At 49.0% G+C, this 27,817-nt stretch overlaps 1 protein-coding gene across 3 annotated transcripts; it reads right to left on the reverse strand.

Annotated features, from left to right (window-relative positions):
* Nucleotides 1-848: 848 nt before the first annotated feature.
* FUT2 (fucosyltransferase 2 (H blood group)) lies at nt 849-27,817 on the reverse strand. Of its 3 annotated transcripts, XM_082437451.1 has the most exons (3): nt 11,847-11,917; nt 11,234-11,325; nt 849-2,465 (listed from the first exon to the last, which is right to left on the reverse strand). In XM_082437451.1, the coding sequence occupies exon 3, from the start codon at nt 2,461-2,463 to the stop codon at nt 1,429-1,431; it is 1,035 nt and encodes a 344-aa protein (XP_082293577.1). In that variant the 5' UTR covers nt 2,464-2,465; nt 11,234-11,325; nt 11,847-11,917; the 3' UTR covers nt 849-1,428. The 3 variants fall into 3 exon arrangements, with proteins under 3 accessions (XP_082293577.1, XP_082293575.1, XP_082293576.1); XM_082437449.1 differs by lacking the exon at nt 11,234-11,325 and having other exon boundaries at nt 11,847-27,817; XM_082437450.1 differs by lacking the exons at nt 11,234-11,325; nt 11,847-11,917 and adding an exon at nt 10,125-10,312.

Below are 27,817 nucleotides of genomic sequence, written 5' to 3' on the forward strand. Positions count from 1 at the left end.
CAGTCCTTGAGAGCAGGGATCCTGTTAGGTTCATCACTACAGGTATTTACTAAAAGAATGAATAGACTCTCGTCAAGTTCACCGAGCCATGCTGGTCTCTGAGTTCTCAACAATAATCATCGTAGTCTCCAGAAGCCAGGGTTGCAGAGGTGGGGCACAAGGTCTTGGATTCACACCAACTACTAGCCAATATGGCTCTCTTGTGAAAACTGGGCAAAAGGTCCCCACTCTGGGTGGACTAATTAGAAAAAAGTGAGCCCTCTGGGTGGACACAGTCCCAGGGACACATGGCTTGGAGAGCAGACCGTAGGCTCTATTTAAGCCCCACTTGCCTCCTTGTCCAGGGACCTTTGTGTAGTGACCAACTTGCACAATAATCCAGGGCTTCCCTGTATTGCACCCTACAGACATTCCTCCCTTCTTCCGTGGTAAGAGCACCCCAATTTTCTTACTGCAAACCATCATGTCCTTCAGAGGAAGCTGATCAACTCCCCAGCTGCAGCGGGCAAAGATTTATTGATCTGAAGCTAAGTCAATCCCAGGGTCTCATTCACCATGCCTTATAAGGGGTCAGGGGGCATGTGACACACTTCTGGTCAATGAGACATGGGTCCAGTTGCTGGAGGATTTGGAAGGTTTCCCACACTCTTCAGAAGGGACCTAAGATAAGAACAAACCTCTTTTTGCTGCCTTGGGAAAAGGATATCTGTGTGACACCCGAGTATGTGGCAGCTTTCTTGGGACCACGGGGAGCATATGGGAGCTGATTTAAGAGATTATGTCAGCTCAACATGATGGATAGAACTGGGGTCTTTTTTTTTTTTTGACTTATTTTTATTTTTTAAAAAATTTATTTATTTTTGGCTGCATTAGGTCTTCATTGCTGTGCACGGGCTTTCTCTGGTTGCGGTGAGCAGGGGCTACTCTTTACTGTCACGCGTGGGCTTCTCATTGTGGTGGCTTCTCTTGTTGAGGAGCATGGGCTCTAGGCGCGCAGGCTTCAGTAGTTGTGGCACATAGGCTCAGTAGTTGTGGCTCGCGGGCTCTAGAGTGCAGGCTCAGTAGTTGTGGCGCATGGGCTTAGCTGCTCCAGCAGCATGTGGGATTTTCCTGGACCAGGGCTCAAACCCATGTCCCCTGCATTGGTAGGCAGACTCCTAACCACTGTGCCACCAGGGAAGTCCCAGAACTGGGGTCTTGTTGAGCTGCTAAATTAACCCTGGAGATGTGCCACCTCTGGTCCTGTTGTGTGAGACACATGAACATGTTATTTAAACAAGTTAATTGGGACTTCTGTTACTTGCAGCCTGAAGCATTATGGTACAAGAGGGAAGTGTTCTGGAACATGTAATAATGTGCTCCTCATACCTTGGAACAGATCTTGGGGGAGCCAGAAAAGGAGAATGGAGTGCTGAGGACCAGCTAACATCAGTGCTTGAGGAGTGGGGATAGGTCTGCCGCGAACCCAATCCACTCTGGCAGGAAGGCTGCCTCTGGCTTAAAGACTTTGAGGAAGGGAGAGTCTGGGAGGGTATAATTGGCCAGGTAGATGGTCTCTCCACCTGAGAGGTAGGCGGCCCAGATCCCAAACGTCCCAATGGTCATAACGGTGTGATTACATTGCGTGAGCAATGCAAAATCCTTGGCGGGTGAGCCCTCAATGCCATTGCCGGCAAAGACCACATCCCCGCGGGAGGCCTCAATGTTTTCCCGACACCAGGCCATGCCGTTGCTGGTGACCACGAAGATGGGGGAGCGGTAGCGAGCCCGGAACCAGTCCAGGGCCTGCTCCAGGTATCGCCGGTCGGCCACCACGCCCTTCCACACGTTGGGCATAACGTGGACGTAGTCCCCCCGGCGCACGTGGACCCCTATGTAGGTGCTCGGCCGGCTCCCATTCACCTGCAGACCCCGCAGAAAGTTCTGGGCCTCCTCGCGCACGTGGTCGTGCAGGGTGAACTCCTGCAGGATCTCGGCGCGGAGGTGGTGGTAGAAGGTCCAAGAGCAGGGGTAGCCGGTGAGGCGCACGTACTCGCCCGGGATGTGTCGGTACCGCTCCTCCATCCAGTCGTTCAGGGGATAGTTCTGCCAGGGGATCCTGCTGGCCGTGGTGTGGTGCAGGACGGGGAGGGTGATTCTGAAGATGGGGGCCAGCGTGCTGTGCATCTGGGGTGGGATGAAGGCCGGCCGCCCGTTCATCTTGGCCAGGGCGTACAGGGTGGCGTACTCCCCCATCTGGTTCCCCAGGCGGCCTATGGCATTGACCGTCCACATGCCCTTCGGCTGGGGGCTCCACTGGGTGCTCGAGGGAGATTCCTTGGTTGCTGGCTCCAGCGTCTGTAACTCCCGTGTGGGCTGAATCTTCGCTAGCTTCTGCTGAAGGTGAAATACGGTGGAAACCGTGAAGACAAAGAGGATGAAGGGGGCCGTGGGGAAGAAGAAAGGTGCCTGTGTGCTCAGCATGGCTGTTAGGAGAGGGAGAGCGGGAGACGGTTAGCTCAGGGGACGGAGGCCCTGGGATAGTGCATGAAGCTGGCAGCGCAGCTGTCCGAGCAGACGTTGCGCGGATGGACGTACGTGTGGATCTACTTTGCGTGCGCGTGGAAATGAGTGTGAATGCTCGGGTTACATGTATGCAGGTACAGCTCTGGAGTGTGTGTTATGTGGCTGTGTCTCCACTGGACTCATATGTGCATGTTTACATGTGTCTATGCACTGTTATGTATATAGACACCCATGGCACGTGCGTTGTATGAGTATATATGGGTATTTATATGTTGTGTACATATGTGAGTGTGGAATTGTGTGCAGGTGAATGGACATGTGTACATTGTTTTGTACGGCTGTGTATATACAGGCACACCTGATTCTATTGCACTTCGCGGATACTGCATTTTTTACAAATTGAAGGTTTGTGGCAAGCCTGCATTTTCAGATGACGGTTAGCATTTTTTAGCAATCAGGCATTTTTTGAAGTTTTTATTTGACACATAAAGTATGCAGATCTTAAGTGTCTAGACTGATGAAGTTGTTGTTGTTGTTTTTTTTATCTTTTGGCCACAGCACGTGGCATGTGGGATCTTACTTCTCCCACCAGGGATGGAACCCGTGCCCCCTGCAGTAGCAGCACAGTCTTAACCACTGGACCACCAGGGAAGTCCCGCAATCAGGTTTTTTGTTGTTGTTGTTGTTTTTGTTGTTTTTGTTTTTTTAAATCTAATACAGTGTTTATTTTTCATTCACCAGGTCTTTTTTTTTTTTTTAAATCAGGTGTCTTTAATTAAGGTATGTACATTGGGTTTTTTTAGATATAAAGCTATTGCACACTTAATAGACTACAGTACAGGGTAAACACAACTTTTATATGCACTGGGAAACCAAAAAAAATTGTGTGACTTTGTTGTAATATTTGCTGTATTGTGGTGGTCTGAAACCAAACTCAAAATATCTCTGAGTGATATTTGTATTGTGTACATACAGGGGTGTGTACTATATATATGGTGTGCAGGTGACTGTGAACAAATAGCATGTGTGTATATGTGACGCTATGCGTACATTACGTGTATACACATTGTATGTTGAAATGTGGGTGTTTATAGACTGTCAGTATACATGTGTGGCTGTCTATATATAATGAGTTCAAGTGTACGAACCTACTATTTACTGGGGATCCAGTTTCCTTTTTTTTATAAATTTATTTATTTGTTTTTATTTTTTTGGCTGTGTTGGGTCTTCGTTGCTGTGCACAGGCTTTCCCTAGTTGCGGCGAGCGGGGGCTACTCCTCATTGCAGTGCGCGGGCTTCTCATTGCGGTGACTTCTCTTGTTGTGGAGCACGGGCTCTAGGCGCACGGGCTTCAGTAGTTGTGGCTCGCGGGCTTCAGTAGTTGTGGCGCTCCAGCTTAGTTGCTCTGCGGCATGTGGGCTCTTCCCAGACCAGGGATCAAACCCGTGTCCCCTGCACTGGCAGGCGGATTCTCAACCACTGGGCCACCAGGGAAGCCTGGGATCCAGTTTCTAAAGATGTCCATCTCTGCATGCCCTGCCTATCTATATCCCCTTTGATGGGAAATTGCCCTGCCCATCAAGAGCTTGACCTGTCCACCCTCCTGGCCAGAGATGACTGAACTTGAGATAGATGCCTGGCTCCACAGTGGCTTCTCCTTTCCTTGGTTAAGGTCTTGACAAGTGTAGGCTGGCTCTAAAAGACGAGTTGGCCAGTTCACTCTTTTGAGTATTTTTATTAAAAAGCTCAGAAGGCAGTTGGTAGGTGAGAGTTTTTTCCTCCTGATGCCATTGGGGTGTCCAACAATTCAAGTCAAATCTGACACTGTCTTCCTGGACTTAGTATCAGATCCCACAAGTGAAACAGTTTAGCTCCAGAAGACTGCCCCCAACTTCAGACACTAATCTCAAGTCCAGGGCCATTCATACTCTGACTGACCAGTCATAGATCGGGGATTCCCATGACCAGGAAACTAGCAGGCTTGATAATTTGCTAGAATGGCTCACAGAACTCAGGAAGACACTTTATTTATGTTTATTAGTTAATTATAAGAGAGACAAATGAGTAGTCAGAAGAAGAGGTCCATAGGAGGAGGTCCAGAAGGGTCCTGAGCACAGAGCTTCTGTCCCCTTGGAGTTGGGGTAGACCACCCTCCTGGCTCATGTTTGCTAACTCAGAGGCTTCCTGAAACCCATTGTTCAGGGTTTTTTTGGAGGTATCATTATGTAGGCACGATTGATTAAATCATTTGGCCACTGGTGATTTGCTCAATCTCTGGTCCGTCTCCCCCCTCCAGAGCTGAAAAGTGCCAATCTTCTAATGAAGGCTTGGTCTTTCTGCTGACCAGCTCCCATCCTGAAGCCATCTAGAGGGCTGGCAAGAGTTGCCTCATCAAGTCCTGTCACTTAGTAATGAGAAAATGCCAAGGATATTAGGTGCTATGTGCCAGGAACTGGGGACAAAGACCAAAGATCATTCTATGAAACCACAGCAGGTAATCTTGAAAGGGAGAGTAGAGGTAAGTGTGGCTGGGACATATCAGTTGCAGGCTGAAGCAGAGGAAGCCAGTAACCAGAAGATACCTGAAGAGATGTGCAGACACCTCAAAGGAACTTCAACTACTGGTCAAGAAATCCCAGAAAATCTGCTTATATTTGAACAAGTACAACCTGTTCCTTTCAACTCTGGTTACAACAGAAGCTAGTTCCGGGAGTTAGGGTGGTTGCATACATAGGACAGACCTCCTGAAAACACATGGGCTCACTATGGTATTGAGACAGGAGGGAAGGGGGCAGGGCACACCCTTAAAGAATAACACAGCCATTGAGAAAAACAGGGTGTGACAAAAACTGGTTAGAACCAGTTAGGTCCAAGATGGCGGAAGATTCGACTTCCAGTTGACCCGGAGCCTCATTATATGCTCATTGTAATACATTAGCATATGCTAAATGACACACCCACAGGGGCCATGACAGTTCCATGGCTGACCATAAAAGCCCAACAAGTGGGCGATGGTCCAGTTCCTGGAAATCTCTGTCCCTTCTCCAAAATAGGTGGAATAATCCTCCCACTTCTTAGCCTATGAAATTTCCCAGCCCATAAAAACTAACCACCCCATATCTTGGGGCCACTCTCACCTTCTGAGATGGTCTGCATTCTGCCTATGGAATGTGTATCTCTCTAAATAAACTTGCTTTCACTTTACTATGGCTCGCTCTTGGATTCTTTCCTGTGCAAAGCCAAGGACCCTCACTTGGTGGCCCGTCCCAGAGACTCACCCGAGACCTGGGACATGACAATCCTCTCACACCACATTCTCCTGCGACATCATTATAGGAGGTCCAGGGCATTGAGGATTCCCCATCTTGGGTCACAAATCTTGACCCAGTGGTTTGTAGAGTGAAGCAGTTAATTAAGCTGTTGGCTGAGATTGTTTAGAACAAATCAAAGGCCCCGAAAGGATGAGACTTTGAAGATATGGTTGCGGAGCATAAGTAAAGAAAAGCAGGAAATGAATTGGTTCTGACTCCCCATTATGTAGCTAGAAGCCAGCAAGGAAAAGCAGAAAAATCCTTACTTAACGTCAGCACAGTTAACACCTTATTGTTGCTAAGATCCCATCTAGAAATGATTGATGGGCTTTGTCCTTCTGCAGTCTAGGCTGGACCAACACATGTTGCTGCAGGGAAAGTCCAGGTCTGGCCACTGACTGAGCAAGCTTGGACTCTGAGTGAATGGGAATGCCGATATCTGGGAGGATATCCCAGGAAAGATGGCTTTCTGTTCTCTCAGCTCTTCCAAAGGCTTCCCTCCTCCTTCTCTGTGAATATGAGGTTCCCACCCAGGTGAAAAAAAATCCCTTCCTCCTGAGCAGGCTTTAATCGCAGCATATCCTGGAAGCTCTGCACCAAAGTAGGTTAGAGGTAAAGGTTTCTATTTGATTTGGTCTAGGGCTTGTGTTCCTGGTCAAACTGTTGAACCAAATGGCCATTAAGAAGAGAACATTGGGGCTAAATCAAGCTAGGTGTGACCTGATTGAAGCTGGGAAGCTTCCAGAAGCTATTCCGGTGTGGTCCTTTAGGGTTCATTATGGCTGAGAAAAGTTAGCACAAGACCTAATGTAGCAACATCCCTGCTTCTGATTTATAAGTCTCTGAAACCCTCTGAGTCCACTAAGATCACAGGAGGGTTCTCTTTCCAGAAGAGACTCAGGCTTGTCAACTAGATGCCTGGATTTGAATTGAACCAACTCAGCAGGGGGTGCGGGACCTTTGGGTGTCCCCAGGTGTTGAGCACAACCAGAAATAGACTTCCGGGTGGTACAACCTCCTCTAGCCCCTTCCGCATTGAAAGAAAGGAGCCAGGGAGGCTGGGTTTGCTGAATAAGGTTTATTTCAAAGCTCAGTTTTGGCTCACGAAAGTCTCAGCCTTATTACCCACAGGCTCCAGATAAGGCCACTTTCTCAAGGCCACTGAAAGTGAAGCCTCCACTCACTCAGCCCTGCATGGAGTGTACTTGACTCGGTGACTTGGAGAGGACACATCTCTCTGGGGTTAAGTGCACGCCCTCCTGCTGCGGACTGGATTTTGGCTCCTATAGTCATTAGCTGTGTGATTCTGGACAAGTGACGTCACCTTTCTGAGGATTAAAGCAGTGCCTGGCACACATACACGTGCAGTAAATTTTTGATATTATCACATGCAAAGCAAAAGGTGATGTTCTGTATGGGCTCTGGGCCAGGGACCAGTGGGTTTCCACTTTTCCTGTTGGGTGTATGGGTAATGGTCAAATCTAGCATTTAGACCACAGATCATAGTATTGGGATGATCCTCCTCTAGGTCCTCTAGGGCAGACCTAGAGGAGGAATCAATTTCATGAGAGGCTGCGAATCCTGAGACCAGCTAAAGTAGCTCCGTACTGTCAGAAGCAGATACAATAGATAGAGCTGACTTTGGGGATTATCCTTCTGGGGAGTGAGTGAGTGTGTCTGTGATTCACCTGCCATGATTGCCATTTGATTTTTTTTTAAAAAAATAGAGTTGATGGGAATTCCCTGGCAGTCCAGTCGTTAGGACTCTGCGCTTCCAGTGCAGGGGGTAGGGTTTCAATCCCTGGTTGCGGAACTAAGATCCCGCAAGCCGTGTGGGTAGCAAAAAAAAAAAGAGTTGAAGGCATGAGATAAAGAATATGGGTGATGGGTGATCAAGAGTTGCACTGCAGGGCTTCCCTGGTGGCGCAGTGGTTAGGAATCCGCCTGCCAATGCAGGGGACACGGGTTTGAGCCCTGGTCTGGGAGGATCCCACATGCCGCGGAGCAACTGGGCCCGTGAGCCACAACTACTGAGCCTGCGCGTCTGGAGCCTGTGCTCCGCAACAAGAGAGGCCGCGATAGTGAGAGGCCCGTGCACCGCGATGAAGAGTGGCCCCCGCTTGCCGCAACTAGAGAAAGCCCTCGCACAGAAACGAAGACCCAACACAGCCAAAAATAAATAAATAAATTTACTAAAAAAACAAACAAAAAAAAAAGAGTTGCACTGCATTAAGGAAGTACATTTTTGCTTGCCCAACCCACAGACCTTGTTACAGCCCGTTATGGGTTGAATTGTGTCCCTCTAGAAGAGATATATTGAAATCCTAACCCCTGGTACCTCAGAATGTGACCTTACTTGGAGACAGGGTCTTTACAGAGGTGACCAAGTTATAATGAGGTCATCCGAAGGTGAGCTCTAATCCAATAGGATGGGTGTCTTTAAGAAAAATGCAAGCACAGCCCATAGTGCATGATATGATGTTGGCCCAAGGGTGGCCCATCCATTGGCCAATCTGTGATGTGTGCAGGTGGGTGCTGGCTCAAGAGGATAAATTGTACCAAGCAGGTTCTTTCCCTTGGGAATTTGAAGTTAGAAGCACAGAGAGGGTGGCCAGTTGATTGTGGGCTTGGCAGTGGAAGGGCCTCTTAGGGCCCAGCTAGTGCAGTATGTTAAGCCATATCTAGGATGAACTGGAGAAATCCAGTTCAGAGCAGAATGCTCCAGTTCCAGAGCAGAGTGAATTCAGCCCTGAGAATAAAAGATCCTATGGAGAGGTGAAAGTATCACTGTGCTCCAGATGCCTTCCTGGTTCCTGGTTTCCCTCAAGGCCATGCAGCACTTTCATTCGGGTCCAGATCCCCACAGGATTCCTCAGACTCTGCCCCTGACGGGGGAGAGGAACCCTCTGAGGGCAGGAAAGCTGGAGGAAGGAAGAGGGAGCGTCGAGGGAAGAGGAGGAAAGCTCCCTGTGGAGTGGCCTCTGCCTTCTTCCCATCACGGTTTTCTCTTCCTTCCTCCAGCTTGAAGGGCAAGGAGTAGACTTGGAGCCTCTGTCAGGCTCCAAATTTGCCGAGCTTGGGACATGGAACAACGGGGGCCAAGGGGGATGCTTGTAGGAAGGCAGAAGGATGGAGGGAAGGAAGGGAGACAGAGAAGGAAAGGAAGGAAGAGAGATGGAAAAAGACAGGAAAAGAGAAAGAGGGAAGTAGAAAGAAATGGAGAAAAAGACAGGGACAGAGAGAGAGAGACAAAAAGAGACTGAGACAGAGAAAGATGGAGGCAGGGAAAGAGAGACACAGAGAAAGAAACAGACAGAGACAGGAATAGAATGACAACAGAGAGACAGAAGGAGAGGCAGAGAGGGAGAGAGAAAAAGGCCGCCAGGCAGGATAGATCTTCCTCCACTGGGTCCCACCTCTAGCCCCTGCTCTGCCCCAACTCTCTCTCTCCCTCTCTAGGTCAGTCCCTTTTGAGATCTCTGTCTGTGTCTTTATTACACACTTCCTCCTGTGAAGGAAGGGACAGTGTCCATCTCGTCCCCTGTGTGTCCCCTACAGCCCTCGGAAGCTGGGCTCGGCACATAGCAGGTGCTCAGGAAATACAGGCAGGAAGAATGCAGTCCCCTCTGGCCCCATTTTTTTTTTTCTCCCTCCTCTCAGTGAGTCTCTGCCAGCACCTCCCTGCCTCATTCATTTTCCTATATCCCCGCCCCTCTTTTTTTTTTTTGGTCTCCATTTCCCAGCACCTAGTAGGTTAAAAAAATGCATATTAGAAGCACAGACCCTCACAATCAAACCTCTTCAATTCTGGACCGGCAGCGGGTGCCCCTGAATGTTCCTTCGAAATTTGTTTACAGCAGACAGAAAGACAAGGTACAAGGAAAAGCAGAATGTTCTAGAACAATGTCTCTCGGTCTTCCTGTTTGCTTCTCCCCTCCCCACCCAGGAAGGGGGATTGGCCACTGCTGAGGAGCCTCACTGGCCTCCAGAACTCGACCCCATGACCTTGACCGAGGCTTCGGGGAGAAGAGGAAGAGGTAGGGAGAGCCTCACAGGGTGAAACCCAGTGTCTGGGAGTGGGGGGCCCCGCACTGCGAGGTTTTGAAAGATTTAGGTTTGGAGAGAAGCGCTATGGGGTGTGGCAAGAGTCTCTGATTAGCTGTGTGACCTTGACCAAGGGCCTCTCAGTGTCATCATCCAAAAAGTGGGAATAATAATAAAAGCACCTCTCTGCAGGGCTGTGGAGTGAATGCTGGACCACACGGGCTGTCCCTTTCATCTGGAGCAGGGTTAATACCCCAAACTCACATTTATGTCGGGCTCGAACCAAATGTCCTGTCTGTCGTCGTGCTCCCCTTCCTCCTAGTTCTCACCGCTTTATCTTGCTGAATTTTAACAACAATCTTGCGATCATTAACACACCAATTTAAAAGCTAAGGACACTGAGGCTCAGAGACCGGTCAGAGAGCGGGTGAGTGGCAGGCTTGGGGAAAGGCCAGGGCTGCGGGGCAGTGGGAGGGGGGGGCGGGGGGGGAGAGGGAGCTGGGGAGGGGAGGAGACCTGGAAATCAGCACCCCCTGACGTCATCGGGGGTCATTAGAGGTGAGCTCTTGGGGAAAGCCGACAGCTGCAGTCAGAATCTAAGGCTACACAGCTTCTGGCAAATGGGAGGAGTTTGCCTTTCGCTTTAGTCCTCTGAGGTCAGGAAGTCCATCTCCTTACCTGCCCTCAGTCCTTACAGCTGCATCATACCCTTCAGGGAGGGGCGAGAGGAAGAGTCAAGGTCCCTCGCTCCACCCGGTCCCCTGGGAGTCATCCCGTGAGGGGCTGCCCTAACTCTGCAGGGGGATTCTGCCTTCAAGTCCCTCAGAAAAGTGGGGCCACCCAAACCTGCTGATAGCTTCTTTTAAACTTTCTCGTTCTCGTCCACTTACTTCCCTCTGTCCCAGGCCTGGCCTCAGCCCCTCCCCTCTCGGAGTCCGGCCGAAGCCTCTGTGCCTCCCCTCCTCCCCCGCCTCTGTCCCCACGTCAGAGCTCACCCTACCGGCTCCTCTGCTCAGAACCCCAACTCTCCCCAACCTGAAGTCCAGTCCCATCACACCCTGTAATTTGCGTGTCCGATTCCTTGAGCTCTGAAAGCCCTTCCCTCCCCCTTCCCGCCTCCTCCCCCAGGTCGGCTCCGGTGCCCAGCTCAGTCCCTGCCCAGCTGCACGATCCCCTCCACAACCGCGCCGCCGGACACGGGCAGGTTTGCCCTGTCCATCCCTGTCCCCGAAGTTCACCCTATAATCACAACGCTGGGGAAGAGCTTAAGACAAAAATGTGAGGCTACCACTTCGGAATCCCCAGCGTTCTGCTGGGCCTGGAATGGAAACGGTGACTTAGCACAGAATCTAGGGAGTCAGGGATCTGCTCACCTCCCCGGCGGGGGGCTTGCCTGGGGCTGGAGCCTGCAGCCCGGGGTCTCTGACCAGGGTCCTGCTGTCGGTCTCGGAGGTCGAGGAGCAGCCTACCGTGTGGGAGCAGGACATTCCAGTTACCGCGGGCCCCGTCCTGGCCTTTCGTTCTCAGTTTGCCTCGGTTCCGGGGAACTGGGTGACAGGAGGGAGGGAGGGAGCTGGTGGCCTTGGGTGGGGAAGGGGAGAGGGGTGGTGACAGAGGGGATGGGAGTGAGGTCAAGTAACATATTTGCCAGGAAGGAAGGTGATGGGAGCCGAGGAGGGCGGCTGGCTTGGGGGCTGACGGAGAGGTCAGGTGGCCGGTGTGCTGGGGGGCAGAGGCGGTGGGCACCTGGGCTGGGAGGGATGGACCCTCTGCTTCCGGAGACCCCCGGACGGGGTTGCAGCCCTGAGTGGGTCAGAGGCCAAAGGAGTGGACAACTGAGTCTCCACTTGCCGCTGAATCCCTGGGATCAAGTCTCTTCCCAGCTCTCTGTCGTGTGTGTGTATGTGTGTGTGTGTGTGTGTGTGTGTGTGTGTGAACGCAAACGTGCTGCAGGTACAGGGAGAACTCCCAGTCGCCATCTCTCACCTGGTTCTGGCTGGACGACAGAGTGGCTCGGCGAGCAGCTCAGTGCATTCCGTTCCCTTGGGGTCGACTTCTCAATCAGAATCTCCCGAACCTTCCAGCACCTGTGGCCGCAAGCCCTGCCCAGGATCTACCCGGAGCCCGAGGGAGGCGGGGTGGCCGAGCAGCCGGAGCCCCTCCCTCTTCCCTGGGCGCTGGCAGGACGCTGCCCGGAAGGCCGCCTGGAGGAGACGGGACGGCGTCCTGCTGGGCCCGGTTCTTCCCGGTTCAGTCCTCTCAGCGTCCTACGTTTATTTAGTTGGGCAAACAACTGTTAGCACTTACCTGGCCAACCAACCTGATCCCCATCTTCACAACAATTCCTTGAGAGGGACACCCTCTCATGGTACAGCGAGGAAAACCGAGACACAGAGAGGTGAAGTAACTTGCCCAAGGCCACACGGCTAGAAAGTTGGAGAAGCTGGAATACGGAACCAGGCAGGACGGAATCTTGGAAAACACCCGGCAAGTAGAATGCTTCTCAGTTTCCCTTATTTCAACAAAGATTCCCTTAGGAAATGACCATTTTGCATCTCTTAATGGTATGTTATGGGTCCAGGTGTGAGCAGCGTTTTGCAGGAAACTACCCTCAGCCCCTTTCCCTCTCACTTTACTTATTTATTTTAATTTATCTATTTTATTTATTTATTTTTGGCTGTGTTCGGTCTTCGTTGCTGTGAACGGGCTTTCTCTAGTTGCGGCGAGCGGGGGCTACTCTTCGTTGCGGTGCGCGGGCTTCTCTCATTGCGGTGGCTTCCCTTGTTGCGGAGCACCGGCTCTAGGAGCGCGGGCTTCACTAATTGTGGCGCACGGGCTTCAGTAGTTGTGGCACATGGGCTCAGTAGTTATGGCTCGCGGACTCTAGAGCACAGGCTCAGTAGTTGTGGCGCACGGGCTTAGTTGCTCCGCAGCATGTGGGATCTTCCTGGACTAGGGCTCAAACCCATGTCCCCTGCATTGGCAGGCGGATTCTTAACCACTGCGCCACCGTGGAAGCCCTTCCCTGTCACTTTAGCAAACCTATGTTATAACTAATTTTTAAACCAGGCATCTTCATGCTCCACTCATCTCCAGTCCAAGCACACCTTTCACATCTTTTAATCGCACAATACTCTGCCTAACTTGTTGGTTCTTTCCGTGGATCAAAGAAGTAGAAATGGGGGCTTCCCTGGTGGCGCAGTGGTTGAGAATCTGCCTGCCAATGCAGGGAACATGGGTTCGAGCCCTGGTCTGGAAGGATCCCACATGCCACGGAGCAACTAAGCCTGTGGGCCACAATTACTGAGCCTGCGCATCTGGAGCCTGTGCTCCGCAACAAGAGAGGCCGCAACAGTGAGAGGCCCGCGCACCGCGATGAGGAGTGGCCCCCACTTGCCGCAACTAGAGAAAGCCCTCGCACAGAAACGAAGACCCAACACAGCCAAAAATAAATAAATAAATAAATAAATAAAGAAGCTTTCATTTAAAAAAAAAAAAAAAAAGTAGAAATGAAGAATTAACAGATGACCAGGTCTCTTCCCTAGCTTCCACTCCAGTAATTTCCTGAACAAACTGTGTGACCAAACTGTGTGAAGAAGATAACATCTAGAGGAAGATCACGAGAGTCCACAGCCTGCACGCAGCTGGATGACGGTGACGACACTGACCCCCTATCTCAATGATGAACCGGGACTACTTCCCTCTTTCCCTTACAAGTTTCATGGCAGAATCTTCAGACGTGATTTTTGGGGGGACACTGAGTCCACCATCTCCCCAGGTTGCCAGCACTCTGATTAAAGGCACCTTTCCTTTGCTGTCAACGTTTGTATTGACTTTGTAAGCGGCGAGCAGCGGGGCCCGATTCACTCGATAATATTAATGGCGTATCATGGGTCCAGGCAACGCTTGTCTATGGCTGCCAAACTCAGGCGCAAGACTGATGAAGAATTTTACTGGGGAGGGGTGAGGTGGGCATCAGCAGAGCCCCCAGCAGTCCTAACACTGAAAGAGGAACAAGCAGCGCCTCTACCCCGTGAAGTGACAGGAAGTCCCTGCACCACCATCTACAAATGCCCGCCTCAGCCTTCCCTTGCCAAAAAAAAAAAAAGAACCCGAATCCTATCAAGCCTCTCACTGTAATCGCCAGTTTTCAGAAAATAGGAGGAAGGAGGATAAAGTTGCCACTGAATCAACACCATGAGGATGAAATCAGCCAAGTCCAGAACGTGGGACACAGTCTACAGGACAAATGACCCGGTTTCCCCAACGATTCGGTGATGTGGAAGAAAGAAGCAGGGGTGGGTGGGGTTACCTATTATACATGCGAAGCAGATTCAGGGCTCAGAAACGTATAAACAGATTTTTCAGCTGTACGAATGTCTAACAGGTTGTTCAAAAGTCATGGGGATGCGGGATGATTCTTCCCCTTGTAACTTTCAGCAGTCCTGGCCCTCAGTCACTAAGTGCTGTGCTAGTGTCAGAAAACCATCGTGACAACTAAAAAATGCTCCCATGGATTCCCAAAATGCTCCCTGGGGGACAGCACTCCTCATTTGAGAACTGTTGTCTTAACCCTTCTGCTGTCCTGTCTTAGCAGCACCAGCTCTCTGGAGAAGAAAACCCTTCTTGGTAGCAATTGTCAATCTCCACAGTGTAAAAACTCCCACCATGACCAATGGCTTCATAGTGTATGAATATCTATATGAAATGTCCAGAATAGGCAAGTCAAGAGGGACAGAAAGTAGGTTAGTGGTTGTCAGGGGCTGGGGAAGGCAGGGAATAGGGAATGACTGTGCTGGGTACCGGTTTCTTTTTGAGGGAATGGGAATGTTCTGGAATTTGATAGTGGTGATGCTTGTACAAGACTATGAGTGTGCTGAAAATCACTGTATCATACACTTTAAAGTGGCAAATTGATTATTGCCATTATCAGTTGTGATATTGAAACCAAGCAGGACCCTGTGGGGCTCCTGGGCGCAAAAGCCTTTCTGTGTCCCCTTCCCTGCGTTCCAAAGGGCAGGTTCAAACAGGTGCTAATCAGGGAAGGGAGGGAATGCAGAGACAAGGGAGGAGTAGTCAAGAAACAATAGTGCAGCCTTGGGGCAGGGTCCTGGTTCCCCCTCACGGGATACACATAACAATATCTTTGAGCTGTTTACAGAACTAAAACCCACCCAAGATGGAAGATGTTAGCATTCTTCATTCCAGAGAAGACCACCTGAGGCCAGATTAAAAGAACCAGAAAAGCTCATCAGGAGACCACCTGAGACCAGATCAAAGGAGTGCAGGCCCTGCACACACCCTAATCCTTATCAGCAGCCCCGCCCTTGAACCATTGCTATAAAACTCCTCACCGAATCCCCCCAGGTTGGGACACACAGTTTTGAGAGGCACAAGCCCACTGTGTCCCCCTTTGCCTGGCAAAGCAATAAAGCTATTCTTTTCTAATACTTCACCCAAAACTCTGTCTCTGAGATTCGATTCGATTCCGTGCACAGAAGCTGAGTTTTCGGCATCAATCTCACTGGCCCTAACCCTCCTCTGCCCAGCCTGGCCTCGATTTAAGTTCCTCGCACACTTCCCCAAGCCTCAGCAGCCAGGTGTCTTGCTTTGACTTCTGCTTTGCTCTTTTCAGACACCCCAGCTCAGAATGCCAAGAAGAAAGCCCAAGGTCACACAGAGAAGGTGACATAGAGGCAGGTTTCAATCTAAGTCACTCATACCCAAATTCTCGCTCGCCCTTGCCTGGCCAGTGCCTTTGCAATTTGGGTATCAAGGTTAGTCTGACTTCTTGGGGCTTCCCTGGTGGTGCAGTGGTTGAGAATCCTCCTGCCAATGCAGGGGACACGAGTTCAATCCTTGGTCTGGGAAGATCCCACATACCGCGGAGCAACTAAGCCCGTGCACTACAACTACTGAGCCTGTGCTCTAGAGCCCACAAGCCACAACTACTGAGCCCGCGTGCCACAACTAATGAAGCCCACGCGCCCAGAGCCCATGCTCCGCAACAAGAGAAGCCCCCGCTCGCTGCAACTAGAGAAAACCCGCATGCAGCAATGAAGACCCAATGCAGCCAAAAATAAATAAAATAAATAAATTTATTAAAAAAAAAAAAAGAAGCCCGCACACCTCAACAATGTGACTTTTCTAGGCCAGTGTTCTTTTCAGTTTTTAGGACCACGACTCCTTGTGACACAGTTCGTAAACACACAGATACAGTCCTTTTTGCCACTTCAAGTGACATATGCACAAGTTCCAGGGATTTGGATGTGGACATCTGGGCAGGAGGGTGAGGAGCATTTTTCTGTCTACTACATGTTCTATAGTTTTATTACATTTGACTTTCAATCAGTCCGTTTGTTCAGCTCTCAATATCACCCTGAGCTGCCTTTTGGAAGGTGAATTCTGTCCGATTTACATACCTCAAAATTTTGGCTGTTTCATGGTAGTACAGTGGCTTAGTGCGTGTTAGCTGCCGGAGCTGGCTTTCCTTAGTCTTTCATGGGAATTCACCAGAGACAGGTCCAACGGGGATGATCTTATTATCTTGACTCCATGGATTCCTTTGCCCTAAGAAACTTGATTATGGAGAATTGTAGGTCAGGTGGGTCCTCTGAATAGAGCTCTGTAAAGTTCCACATGAGCTCAAGAAAGGATGTAGTTGTCTGGTGATAGTCATTCATTCAACAAATATTTGTTGAGCACCTACTAAGTGCCAGGTGCTGTTCTAGGTGTTGAAGACACAGTAGTGAACAAAACAGACAAGGGTCTGCTCTCATGTAGTCTACATTCTACTGGGGAGATAGACAATAAGCCAAAGAAAAGCTAAAGAAAGGGACTTCCCTGGTGGCGCAGTGGTTAAGAATCCGCCTGCCAATGCAGGGGACACGGGTTCAAGCCCTGGTCCGGGAAGATCCCACATGCCGCAGAGCAACTAAGTCCATGCACCACGACTACTGAACCCGCATGCTGCAACTACTGAAGCCCGCGCGCTAGAGCCCATGCTCTGCAGCAAGAGGAGCCACCGCAATGAGAAGCCCACGCACCGCAACGAAGAGTAGCCCCCGCTCGCTACAACTAGAGAAAGCCTGTGCACAGCAAAGAAGACCGAACACAGCCAAAAATAAATAAAATTTAATAAAAAAAAAAAAGCTTAGTCTGACTTTTTGAGCCACCAAGAACCTCCATAACCCTCTGTTTTATATTCATACTGCACCTTGAATGATAATAAAACAATAATAATGGAATCATAATATCTACAGTGGCTGTAGGCCCCTGAAGGCAGGAGCCCTATTGCTGTTATTTATTGCTGCACAATATCAACAGCTTAATCCTCCCCACTCCAGGAGGTGATCACTGCCAGCTGAGGCACAGAGAGGTGCAGTCGCTTGTCCAAAGTCACACAGCCTGCAAGTGGCAGAGCTGGGATTTGAATCCTCAACCCGTATCTGATGTATGTGGTTTTTAAATTATAGCAAAATACACCTAACATAAAATTTGCCACCTTAACCATTTTAAAGTGTGCAGTTCCAGTGTTAGGTATATTCCCAGTGCTGTGCAGCCAACCTCCCGTACTCTTCATCTTGGAAAAACTAAAACTCTGTCCCCACCATACAATTCCCAGTACTCCCTCCTCACCACCTCTGGCAACCACCATTCTACTTTCTGGTTCTGTGGTTTTGACTTTTCTAAGTACCTCGTATAAGGGGGATCATACAGTATTTGGCTTTTTGTGACTGGTTTATTTCACTTAACACAATGTCCTCCAAGTTCAATCTATTGTGGCCTATTTCAGAATCTCCTTCTTTTTTAAGGCTAATTAATACCCCATTGTATGTATAGACCACATTGTGTTTCTGCATTCATCCATTGATGGACACTTGGGTTGCTTCCATCTTCTGGTTCTTGTGAATAGTGCTGCTATGAACATGGGTTTAGTCTGTATTTTTTTTTTAACTGAAGAAGTTTTCTTTATATATAAATTTAGTTACTTATTTAGTTTTTGGCTGCATTGGGTCTTCGTTGCTGTGCGCAGGCTTTCTCTAGTTGCGGTGAGCGGGGGCTACTCTTCCTTGCGGTGCGCGGGCTTCTCATTGCGGTGGCTTCTCTTGTTGTGGAGCACGGGCTCTAGGCACGTGGGCTTCAGTAGTTGTGGCTCGTGGGCTCAGTAGTCGTGGTTCACGGGCTTAGTTGCTCCGCGGCATGTGGGATCTTCCTGGGCCAGGGCTCAAACCTGTGTCCCCTGCATTGACAGGTGGATTCTTAACCACTGTGCCACCAGGGAAGTCCCTAGTCTGTATTTTTAAAAGGAACACTCACTGCTTCTTCAGCACCCGGAACCATTTCTGCTGATAATAAATGCTCAGAAGTTTGTGTTGACAGTGTTCATTGCAGCACTATTTACAACAGCCAGGACATGGAAGCGACCTAAATGTCCATCAACAGATGAATGGGTAAAGAAGTTGTGGCACATATATACAATGGAGTATTACTCAGCCATAAAATGGAAAGAAACTGAGTTATCTGCTGTGAGGTGGATGGACCTAGAATCTGTCAAACAGAGTGAAGTAAGTCAGAAAGAGAAAAACAAATACCGTATGCTAACGCATATATGTGGAATTTTAGAAAGTGGTACTGATGAACCTAGTGGCAGGGCAGGAATAAAGACACAGACATAGAGAACGGACTTGAGGGCAAGGCAGGGGGGAGGGGAGGGAGGGGAAGCTGGGATGAAGTGAGAGAGTAGCACTGACATATATACACTACCAAATGTAAAATAGATAGCTAGTGGGAAGCAGCTGCATAGCACAGGGAGATCAGCTTGGTGCTTTGTGACCACCTAGAGGGGTGGGATAGGGAGGGTGGGAGGGAGACGCGAGAAGGAGGAGATACGGGGATATATGTTTATGTATAGCTGATTCACTTTGTTATACAGCAAAAACTAACACAACATTGTAAAGCAATTATACTCCAATAAAGATGTGAAAAAATAAAATAAAACTCAAAAAACAAAGTTTGTGTTGAATAAATACAGGGGTGCCCAACACCTACATAGTGAGTGCTCTTGTGAACCTCTTGCCCTTAGAGATGGAGAAACCGAGGTAGAGAATTCACGCCCTTCCTAGGAGCCCACAGCTGAGGTGGGCAGAGTGGGATTGGAAACCAGGACGTGATGTTCGGGGACCCTGGCTCCTTGTCATCCTTCAATCCAACCCCTACTTAACAAACCTGAAAGTGGCCGTCACCTGCGTGGGGCTAGCTGCACAGAAGTGGGAAGCAGTACAGAAGAGGGGCACACTGGGTGTCACGGGCCCAGGTTGGAATCCTGACTGTGCCACATGTAAGCTCGGGGACTCTGGGTGAGAGACTGACTTTCCCCAGCCTGTGAAATAGCCTGGCACCTGCTTCAGAAGATTGCTGTGGATAAGCAGTGAGGCCCCGTGGGAGAGGTACCAGCAGGTGGACCATTACTAGTAAGCAGTGACTGTGACTCAGCCCCTCTGCAACGGTGCTGACCCTAAACAAGGTCCTGCACAGACACCTTCTGCATTTCCTCAAACACTGACCCGTGTCCTCTTGAAATGCAGCTGCCATGCTGTGAGGAAGCCCACCGATCCTTCAGGAGAGAGGCCACATGGAGGGGACCCAAGTGTCCCAACCAAGCTCCCCACTGAAGGCAGCTGCATGAGAGACCTCAGATGACCTCACGTGGAGAGAAGAACCACCCAGTCAATCCCTATAACTTAGAAACAATACATTCTGCAGTTGAAGCCATTCTGTTTTGGGGTTTTTTGTTACACAGCATTAAGGTGGCATGCTGCCCTGAGAGCTGGAAGCATGTCTGTTTTGCCCCCTACTGTGTCCTCACTGCCAAGGACATTTCTTGGTAGATAGTAGGTGCTCTATACATATTTGTTGAAGGAAGGGAGGGAGGAAGGAAAGGACTTTCAGAACTTCGTGTCCTGGACTGATGTCCATGAAATGTAAGGGAAGCCAGTAACTACCCACCAGCCTCTATGTATGTATCTATAGCGTGTGTTTAGTTGGAGGCTGTACATATGTATACAGACACCCCTTGGAAATGTGGAGGGTTTGGTTCGAGACCACTGCAGTAAAGCGAATATTGCAATAAGTCAAGTCACACAAGTTTTTTGGTTTCCAAGTGCATGTAAAATCATGTTTACACTGTAGTCTATTTATTAAGTGTGCAATAGCATTATGTCTTTACAAATGTACATAGCTCAATTAAAAATACTTTAGTGCTGGCGCTTTCCTGGTGGTCCAGTGGGCAAGACTCCACGCTCCCAATGCAGGGGGCCCAGGTTCGATCGGTGATCAGGGAACTAGATCCCGCATGCATGCCGCAACTAAGAGTCCACATGCCGCAACTAAGAAGTCCATATGCTGCAGCTAAAAAAGGTCCCGCATGCCACAACGAAGATCCTGCGTGCCGCAACTAAGACCTGGCGCAGCCAAAATAAATAAATAAATAAAATAAATAAATATTAAAAAAGAAAGAACTTTAGCGCTAAAAGATGTTAACCACCATCTGAGCCTTCAGCGAGTTGTAATCTTTTTGTAATAATAACATCAAAGATCAGTGATCACAGATCACCATAACAAATATAATAATAATGAAGAAGTTTGAAATGTGGCGCGAACTACCAAAATGTGACACAGAGACATGAAGTGAGCAAATGCGATTGGAAAAATGGCGCTGATGGACTTGCTAGAGGCAGAGTTGCCACACTTGTAAAAATCGCAGTATCTGCTGAAGCGCAATAAAGCAAAGCACGATAAAACGAGGTCTGCCTGTAGATACTACTATCTCATTTCATAACCAGGGCCTGGGATGCCAGAATTTTCCTGATGGAGGATTGTCCCGCAACCCCATGACTTTTGAACATTTTGCCAGACACACATGTAGCTGTAAAACTTGTTTCTAGGTAGCTGAGCCCAGGACATGTTTTGCTTATTAACCGTGGAGTTGGAGGCTGCACGTGGAGCCCAAGGAGTTGGAGCCCAAGGTTGCATATTGGTATGTGGACAGGATGCTCTCTTGTGACCACAGGGAAGGCGCATGGGTATCCAGAGCTGAGGGTGAAACGCTGGAAACTCCCTGGACGCCCCGCCATCCACGGGCTCTGCATTGGGCAGGAGATACTCAGCGGAAACTAAAGGACCACTTCCAACATCCTTCCAGCCTCTATCACCAAGGTTACCTGTGGCCTCTGCCATCAGGCTGAGAGCCCTACGGGGTGGGGACTGAGGCCGGGCCACTCCTAAGCTGGTCCCCTGGCACAAAAAAGGAGCCTTGGTAAATTTTTAAAAACCGTATTATGGAATTTAAATTTAACAACATGCAGAAAAGTAGACAGACTAGTACAATAAAGGCCCACATACCCATCGTTGTTTTCAACGCTTTGCCAGTCTTGGGCATCTATACCTCACCCAGGCTTCCTCATTCAATCTGTAAACATTTCATGGTGCTCCCCCGACTGATGAGAATATTTTAAAATACATAACAAACACCATGCTGTTACTAGATCTAAATATTAACAGTAATCTCTGAATATCACATAATACCGAGCCTAGATTATAATTTCCTGGATATTCTTAAAGCTGTGTTTTTTCTTTGAACCACGACCAACACATTCTCATGTAAAAGTGAAAATCCACTGGTCTGTGCCCCAGACCCCACACATAACAGCACCCTTTGCTTTGGGTTTTTGTTGTTGTTTTTTTTTTTTTTTGGCCACACCACGTGGCACGCAGGATCTTAGTTCCCCAACCAGGGATTGAACCCGTGCCCCCTGCAGTGGACGCTCAGAGCGCTAACCACTGGACCGCCAGGGAATTCCCAGCACCTTTTGCTTTGTGCGTGATGATGGTTAATACTCACTACATGGGTGTGTGTGCCAGGAGTTGGGTTTTTTAAATAACAGCTTTACTGAGCTATAATTCGCATACTATAAAATCCACCCATTTAAAGTATACAGTTCAAAGAGAGTAAATTCTACGAGTTCTCATCATAGGCAAAAGAAATTGTTTTTTTCTATTTCTTTAATTTTGTATCTCTATGAGATGTTGGATGTTCACTGAACTTATTGTGACAATCACTTCACGATGTGTGTAAATCCAATCATTCTGGTGTACGTCTTCAATTTATACAGTGCTGTATGTCAATTATATCCCAATAAAACTGGAAGAAAAATAAATAAAGTACACAACTCAATGGTTTTGAGCGGCTTGGAGATCAGTGACTTCCAAATCGGAATGGATTCAGAGCTCTACACCCATCCCTACTGTCATTTTAGAACATTTTCATCACCCGGTTAAGCAATCGCTGCGAGGAAGGTCTCCATTCACTCAGCCCTGTATGGAATGTACTTCACGCGATGACTGAGAGGACACATGACTCTGTGGGTAAGTGCACACCCTCTGGCCACGGGCTGCTGATTTCAGCTTCCCACACTCAGTAGCTGTGGTCCTGGGCAAGTGACTTCACCTCTCTGAGGGTTAAAACAACGCCTGGCCAAAGAACCACATATTGTAGGAAATGTCCAAAAAAGGCAAGTCCATAGAGACAGAAAGCAGATTGGTGGTTGCCAAGGGCTGCGGTGCTTAAGAGGGACCGGGGAGGCTTTTCTTTCAGTGGCCGTGAGGAAGGGGCCTTATCTGGAGCTTGTGGGAGATAAGACTGTGAATCTCCTGAGCTCTAGCTGAGCTGCGAAATGAACCTTATTCAGCAAACCCAGCCTCCCCGGCCCAAGAGGGTTGTCCTATCCAGGCATCTATTTCTGGCTGGGCTCAAATAAACACATGGAGGCGACCCAAGGGACCCAGCCCCATCTGGGTTGGTTCGGGTCCAGGCATCTAGTTGGACAAGCCTGAGTCTCTTCTGGAAAGATAACGCTCATGCGATCTTAATGGGCTCTGAGCGTTTCAGGGACTTATAAATCCAAAGCAAGGATGTCGCTGTAGGTCACTCCTGTGCCACATCTGTATAGCTTCTGGCAGCTTCCCAGGTTCAACCAGGGCTCACCCTGCTTGACTCAGCCCCATTGTTCTCTTAATGGCCCCTGGGTTCCAGGCTCTGACCAGGAACACAGATCCTGGGCCAAGGCATTTGTGCACATGCTGGCTGTAACCTGTTTGTGTGCTAAGCCAGGAGCACTGACTCGGAGCTTGTTCAGTCCATTCAGTAAATATGCATTAAACGCTGTATTCGTTTTGTAGGGCTGCTATAGCCGCGTACCGCAAACTGGGTGGCTTCAAGCAATAGGAAATTACTCTCTCACCTTCCTGGAGGCCCAACGCCAATCTCTGCCTCGGTCATCATGGGCGTTCTGTGTGCCACCTGTCGTGCTGCAGTAGGGCACACCTTATTCCAGTGTGACCTCATCTTAACTAATTACATCTGTAAAGACCCTTTTCCCAGATGTCACATCCTGAGGTACTGGGAATTAGGATTTCAACATCTCTTTTAGGGGGACACAATTCACAATTCAACTCATAATAAACACACACGATGTGCTGGTGCTCTCTGGAGCGCTGGGCTATGAGAGCTCTGTCTTCAGAGACCCTAAGTAGTCCCTGTCCTTCTGGGCGTCCTTGTATCCCCTCTGGTGAGGAGCAGGGGCAAGGTGTCGAAGGGCTTGCTACCTTCTGGTTTGGGCTTGCAAATCCAGGAAGGAGCTTAGTAAATACTTCTTGAATGAATTAGTGTAATTTATTGTTGGCAGCTGGTCAGTTCCTGCTTTGGCCCTGATAAAATAAAAGTTGTAAACGTCCTTGTCCACCAAGGCTCTTCAAACACAGGGAACAGAGCTGGGTCACCCAAGCTTCTAGATTAAACAGAGCTCAATAGAGTATATCGAGCTACCCCATTCAGCTCCCGGAGGCAGCTGGTGCCTGTTCTGTCCACCGGCAGGGCACTTTCTGGGTGGAGACCTCCTGGGAGGTAACAAGAGAGGGTGGCTGTGAGCACGGGTCTTCTGAATCTTCCCCCAGCACCTAAAGGTCCCCAGGATGTGCAAGAAAAGATGTGCAAGAAACTAGCGCCCAGCTTCCCACCCGTGGGTGCTGTGACAGCGCCACAGATTTCATCTTCATCCACCAAGTCAGGTCTGTGAGAAATGTCACCTCTCTTCATTATTTTCTGTGAGTCAATTTGATTTTGACTGAGAACAAGTCCTCATTCCACTAAGCTGGCCAGAAATTCAGCTAGTGGTTTCAACGTCAGAGCAACGTGGGCATTTCGGATTCAACGTGGGAATTTCTGTGTGTAGTACCAAAATCCTGGAGACGTCACTCAGACTCCCAGCAGGAGATGGGACACTCATAGGAGGTGACATGAGAGGAGTTAAATAGGATAATTTACCAAGATGTGGGTAGGGTGTAGGGAAAACAATGAGAGACAATACAGCTCCCAGGGGCTAGCAACTGTGGGGAGCTGTTACCACCTCTAGGTCAGCCGGGATGGACCTGGGACAATAAATACCCCAGCTTCACTCTCCTTCCTCTTCCGATTTCTGGACTGTGATCCCACTGACCCAAGCCAACAGGAAGGCATAGGGCAGGGGAGCTCACAGATACTGTGTTGCTCAGTTTGGGCTGCCGTAACAAAAATACCCCCCGCCTGGGTGGCTTAAACAACGGAAATTTCTTCCTCCCAGTTCTGAAGGCTGAGAAGCCCAAGACCTGCTGATTCAGCTCCTGGTGAGAGCCCATTTCCTGGTTTGCAGATCAATAAATGTGTGTTAAATGAATTAGTGCAATTTATTTTGGTGGCTGGTCAACTTGCACTTTTGCCTTTATAAAAATAAAACGTTGGCAGAGAGAAGACATCTCTCTCATGTCTCTTATAAGGGCACCAATCCCATTTATGAAGGCCCCACCATTACAACCTAATCCCTCCCAAAGGCCCCACCTCCAAATACCAACACATTGAAGATTAAGGCTTCAACATATGAATTTGGGGGGGGGGGACACATATATTCGGGCCACAGCAGATAACATCAGACAGCCTCCCAGGGCACAGAACAGGGGGAGAACATTGGAGATGAGATTTGGAGGGGCAACAGGAAGAGACCTAGAACATGAGTATTTTATTGAAATGTGAGATACAGTTGCCATCCACTTCTATACTCTGATGTTGTTACACTTTTTCTTTTTTTTTTTTTGGCCATGCTCCGTGGCATGTAGGACCTTAGTTCCCCAACCAGGGATCGAACCCGCACCCGCTGCATTGGAAGCATGGAGTCTTAACCACTGGACCGCCAGGGAAGTCCCGGATGGCGTTATTACACTCGACAGAGAGCCAGGGGTCAGGTCTGAGTTTCCTCTATCCTTCTGGCTTGAATCTCTCCCAAAGAGTTAATTTGGGAAAAGATCCTGGCTAAGGTAAGTTATCCTGAAAAGGGGCTGGCCCTGAGAGAATGGAGGAAAAAAGGGAAAGGGAGTAAAGCCCGTCTGACTCTAGGGGGTAGGGCTGGGAATGGAGGCTGGGAGCTGTTATGGGCTGAACTGTGTCTCCACAAAAATTCCTATGTTGAAGTCCTAACCCCCAGAACCTCAGAATGTGATTGTATTTGGAGACAGGATGTTTACAGATGTAATTAAATTAAAATGAGATCATTAGGTGGGCCCTAATTCATTATGACTGGTGTCCTTACAAGAAGAGGAATTCTGGACACATACACGTACAGAGGCAGGATGTAAAGTCGTAGAGAGAAGTGGTCATCTGCAAGCCAAGGAGAGAGGCTCGGAGCAGATCATCCCCTAAGAGCTCTCAGAAGGAACCAGCCCTGCCGACACCTTGATCTCAAACTTCAAGCCTCTAGAACTATGAGATAATAAATGTCTGTGGTTTAAGCCACCCCATCTATGGTACTTTGCTACAGCAGCTCTAGCAAACTAATACAGCAGCTTCCAATATGGCCTGAAATAATCCTCACCTTCTGGTATCATACCCTTGTGTAGTTCCCTCCCACATTCAATCAAGCTGCTCTGTGTGATGGACAGGATATGACAGAAGCGACATTGTGTGACAAGGTAAGGCTCCGTTGTAAAGGGCATTGCAGTTTCTACCTTGGTCTCTTGGGTTTCTCTCTCTGGAGGAATCCAGTCGCCATGCTGTAAGGACACTCAAGCATTGTAAGGACACTCAAGCAGCCCCAAAGAGATCCACATCAAGAGGATGTGACCAAGAGCCAAGAGCCACCAATAATTTGCTAGCCATGGAAGTGGATCCCCAGCCCTAGTAAAGCTTTCAGATGACTGTGGCCTTACCCAACACCTGACAGCAACCTCACTGGATATCCCAAACAGAACCACTCAGCTAAGCCACTCCTGAATTCCTAACCCACAGAAACGCTAAGCGATGATAAATTCCTGTTGTTGCTTTAAGCTAATAAGTTTTGGGGTAATTTGTTTCACAGCAATAGACAGCTAATACAGAACCCCCCTCCCCAACTCCCCTCCCCTCCAGACCCTTCTCCTGCTTGGTTTCTTTGTTTTTTCATTTTATTTTATTTTTCTAATATTTATTTATTTTATTTGGCTGCGCCGGGTCTTAGTTGTGGCACACAGGATCTTCGTGGCTGTGTGAGGGATCTTCGTTGTGGCATGCAGGATCTTTTAGTTGTGGCATGTGAACTCTTAGTTGCGGCATGCATGTGGGATCTAGTTCCCTGACTGGGGATCGAACCCGGGCCCCCTGCATTGGGAGCGCGGAGTCTTAACCACTGGACCACCAGGGAAGTCCCAATCTCTTGCTTTAACAGCCCCCTACCCTTAACCCCACTCCATGATGACACCGAGGACTTAAGAAGTAAACTGGGGCCCAAAATGGCTCTAGGGAGGTACAATATTACTAATATGTGAAAGGAAAGGTGTTCAACCTCACAAGTATGCCAAGAAATGGAAATTCAAATAAATAAAGATACCTGGAGAGGGTTTTCAAACAGGAAAGAGATGTGACTGAAATGTTTTCTAAACCAGTGCACCTATGTTTGGTGTAAATTTTAAATGAACATAAATAATTGTATGTTAAATTTTTTTTAATATCCAAAAAGGAGTAGTATGTCAATAAAAGTATTGGTTATCTCCATACTTTAAAATATACCAAACACAAGAAAACGAGTATTGTAATCACTTAATCCAACTTTTGTCCATATTGGGGTTTCTCACAGTGGCATTAGGTCCTGAGGGCACAGACAGTGCCAAGGTGTCAGGTCACCTGTCCACACAGGTGACTGCTGACATGGCCATGGCACGGTCTCTGAGGTCCCTGCCCCTCTGTGGTCAGCCTGCTGCTTCGATGACATGTGGGCTCTGGGCGTCTTTGCTGCTGTGGACCAAGGCCCGGTGTTGAGTCCCGCCATCACTGTGAGGCCCTCCCATGCCCCATCCTCAGTTCTGGGGACTCCCCCTCCCCACCAAAGGTATCTCCCCGAGATTCAGCCTCTCAAACCCTCTTTTCCCTCACATTCTTTCGTGATAAGGCCCCATTCAACCCAAAGCCTGAATTCTTAGCTGCCAAAAATACCCAGCTCCCCTTTACTCGAAGGCAGGAAGAGTTTCATCGCCAAACCCTCCAAGGAGGCAAGTACCAAGTATCTGGACTCCATGCTCCCGGATCTATAAAGAAGGAGAGGGCAAAAATACGTTTCCATTTCAAAGCAGTCCAAATGTCCAGGGCATGCCAACCACATACATGTTAGTGGTCAACACTTACCCCCTGTTTCCAAGACACTACACGATTTCGTTGCATTCTCACGAAGAGCTACATTATGGTCGTTTTTTTCAGGTGGCACACTAAGGCACAGAGAGGTTAAGTCACTTATCCAAAGTCACCCAGCTGGGAAGCAGAGCAGCCCGGATTTAAACTCAGGCATGAAAGCCCACGCGCTGCACCCCACACACTGCCGTTGGGCCCAAGGGTGAGGCAGGGA

The sequence above is a fragment of the Balaenoptera physalus genome (genome assembly GCF_965194825.1).
Source record: "Balaenoptera physalus genome assembly, chromosome: 19".
Taxonomy (NCBI): Eukaryota; Metazoa; Chordata; class Mammalia; order Artiodactyla; family Balaenopteridae; genus Balaenoptera; species Balaenoptera physalus.

Excerpts from the sequence above, each read along its gene's own strand:
- FUT2 (XM_082437449.1), bottom strand. The coding sequence starts at position 2,463 with ATGCTGAGCACACAGGCACCTTTCTTCTTCCCCACGGCCCCCTTCATC.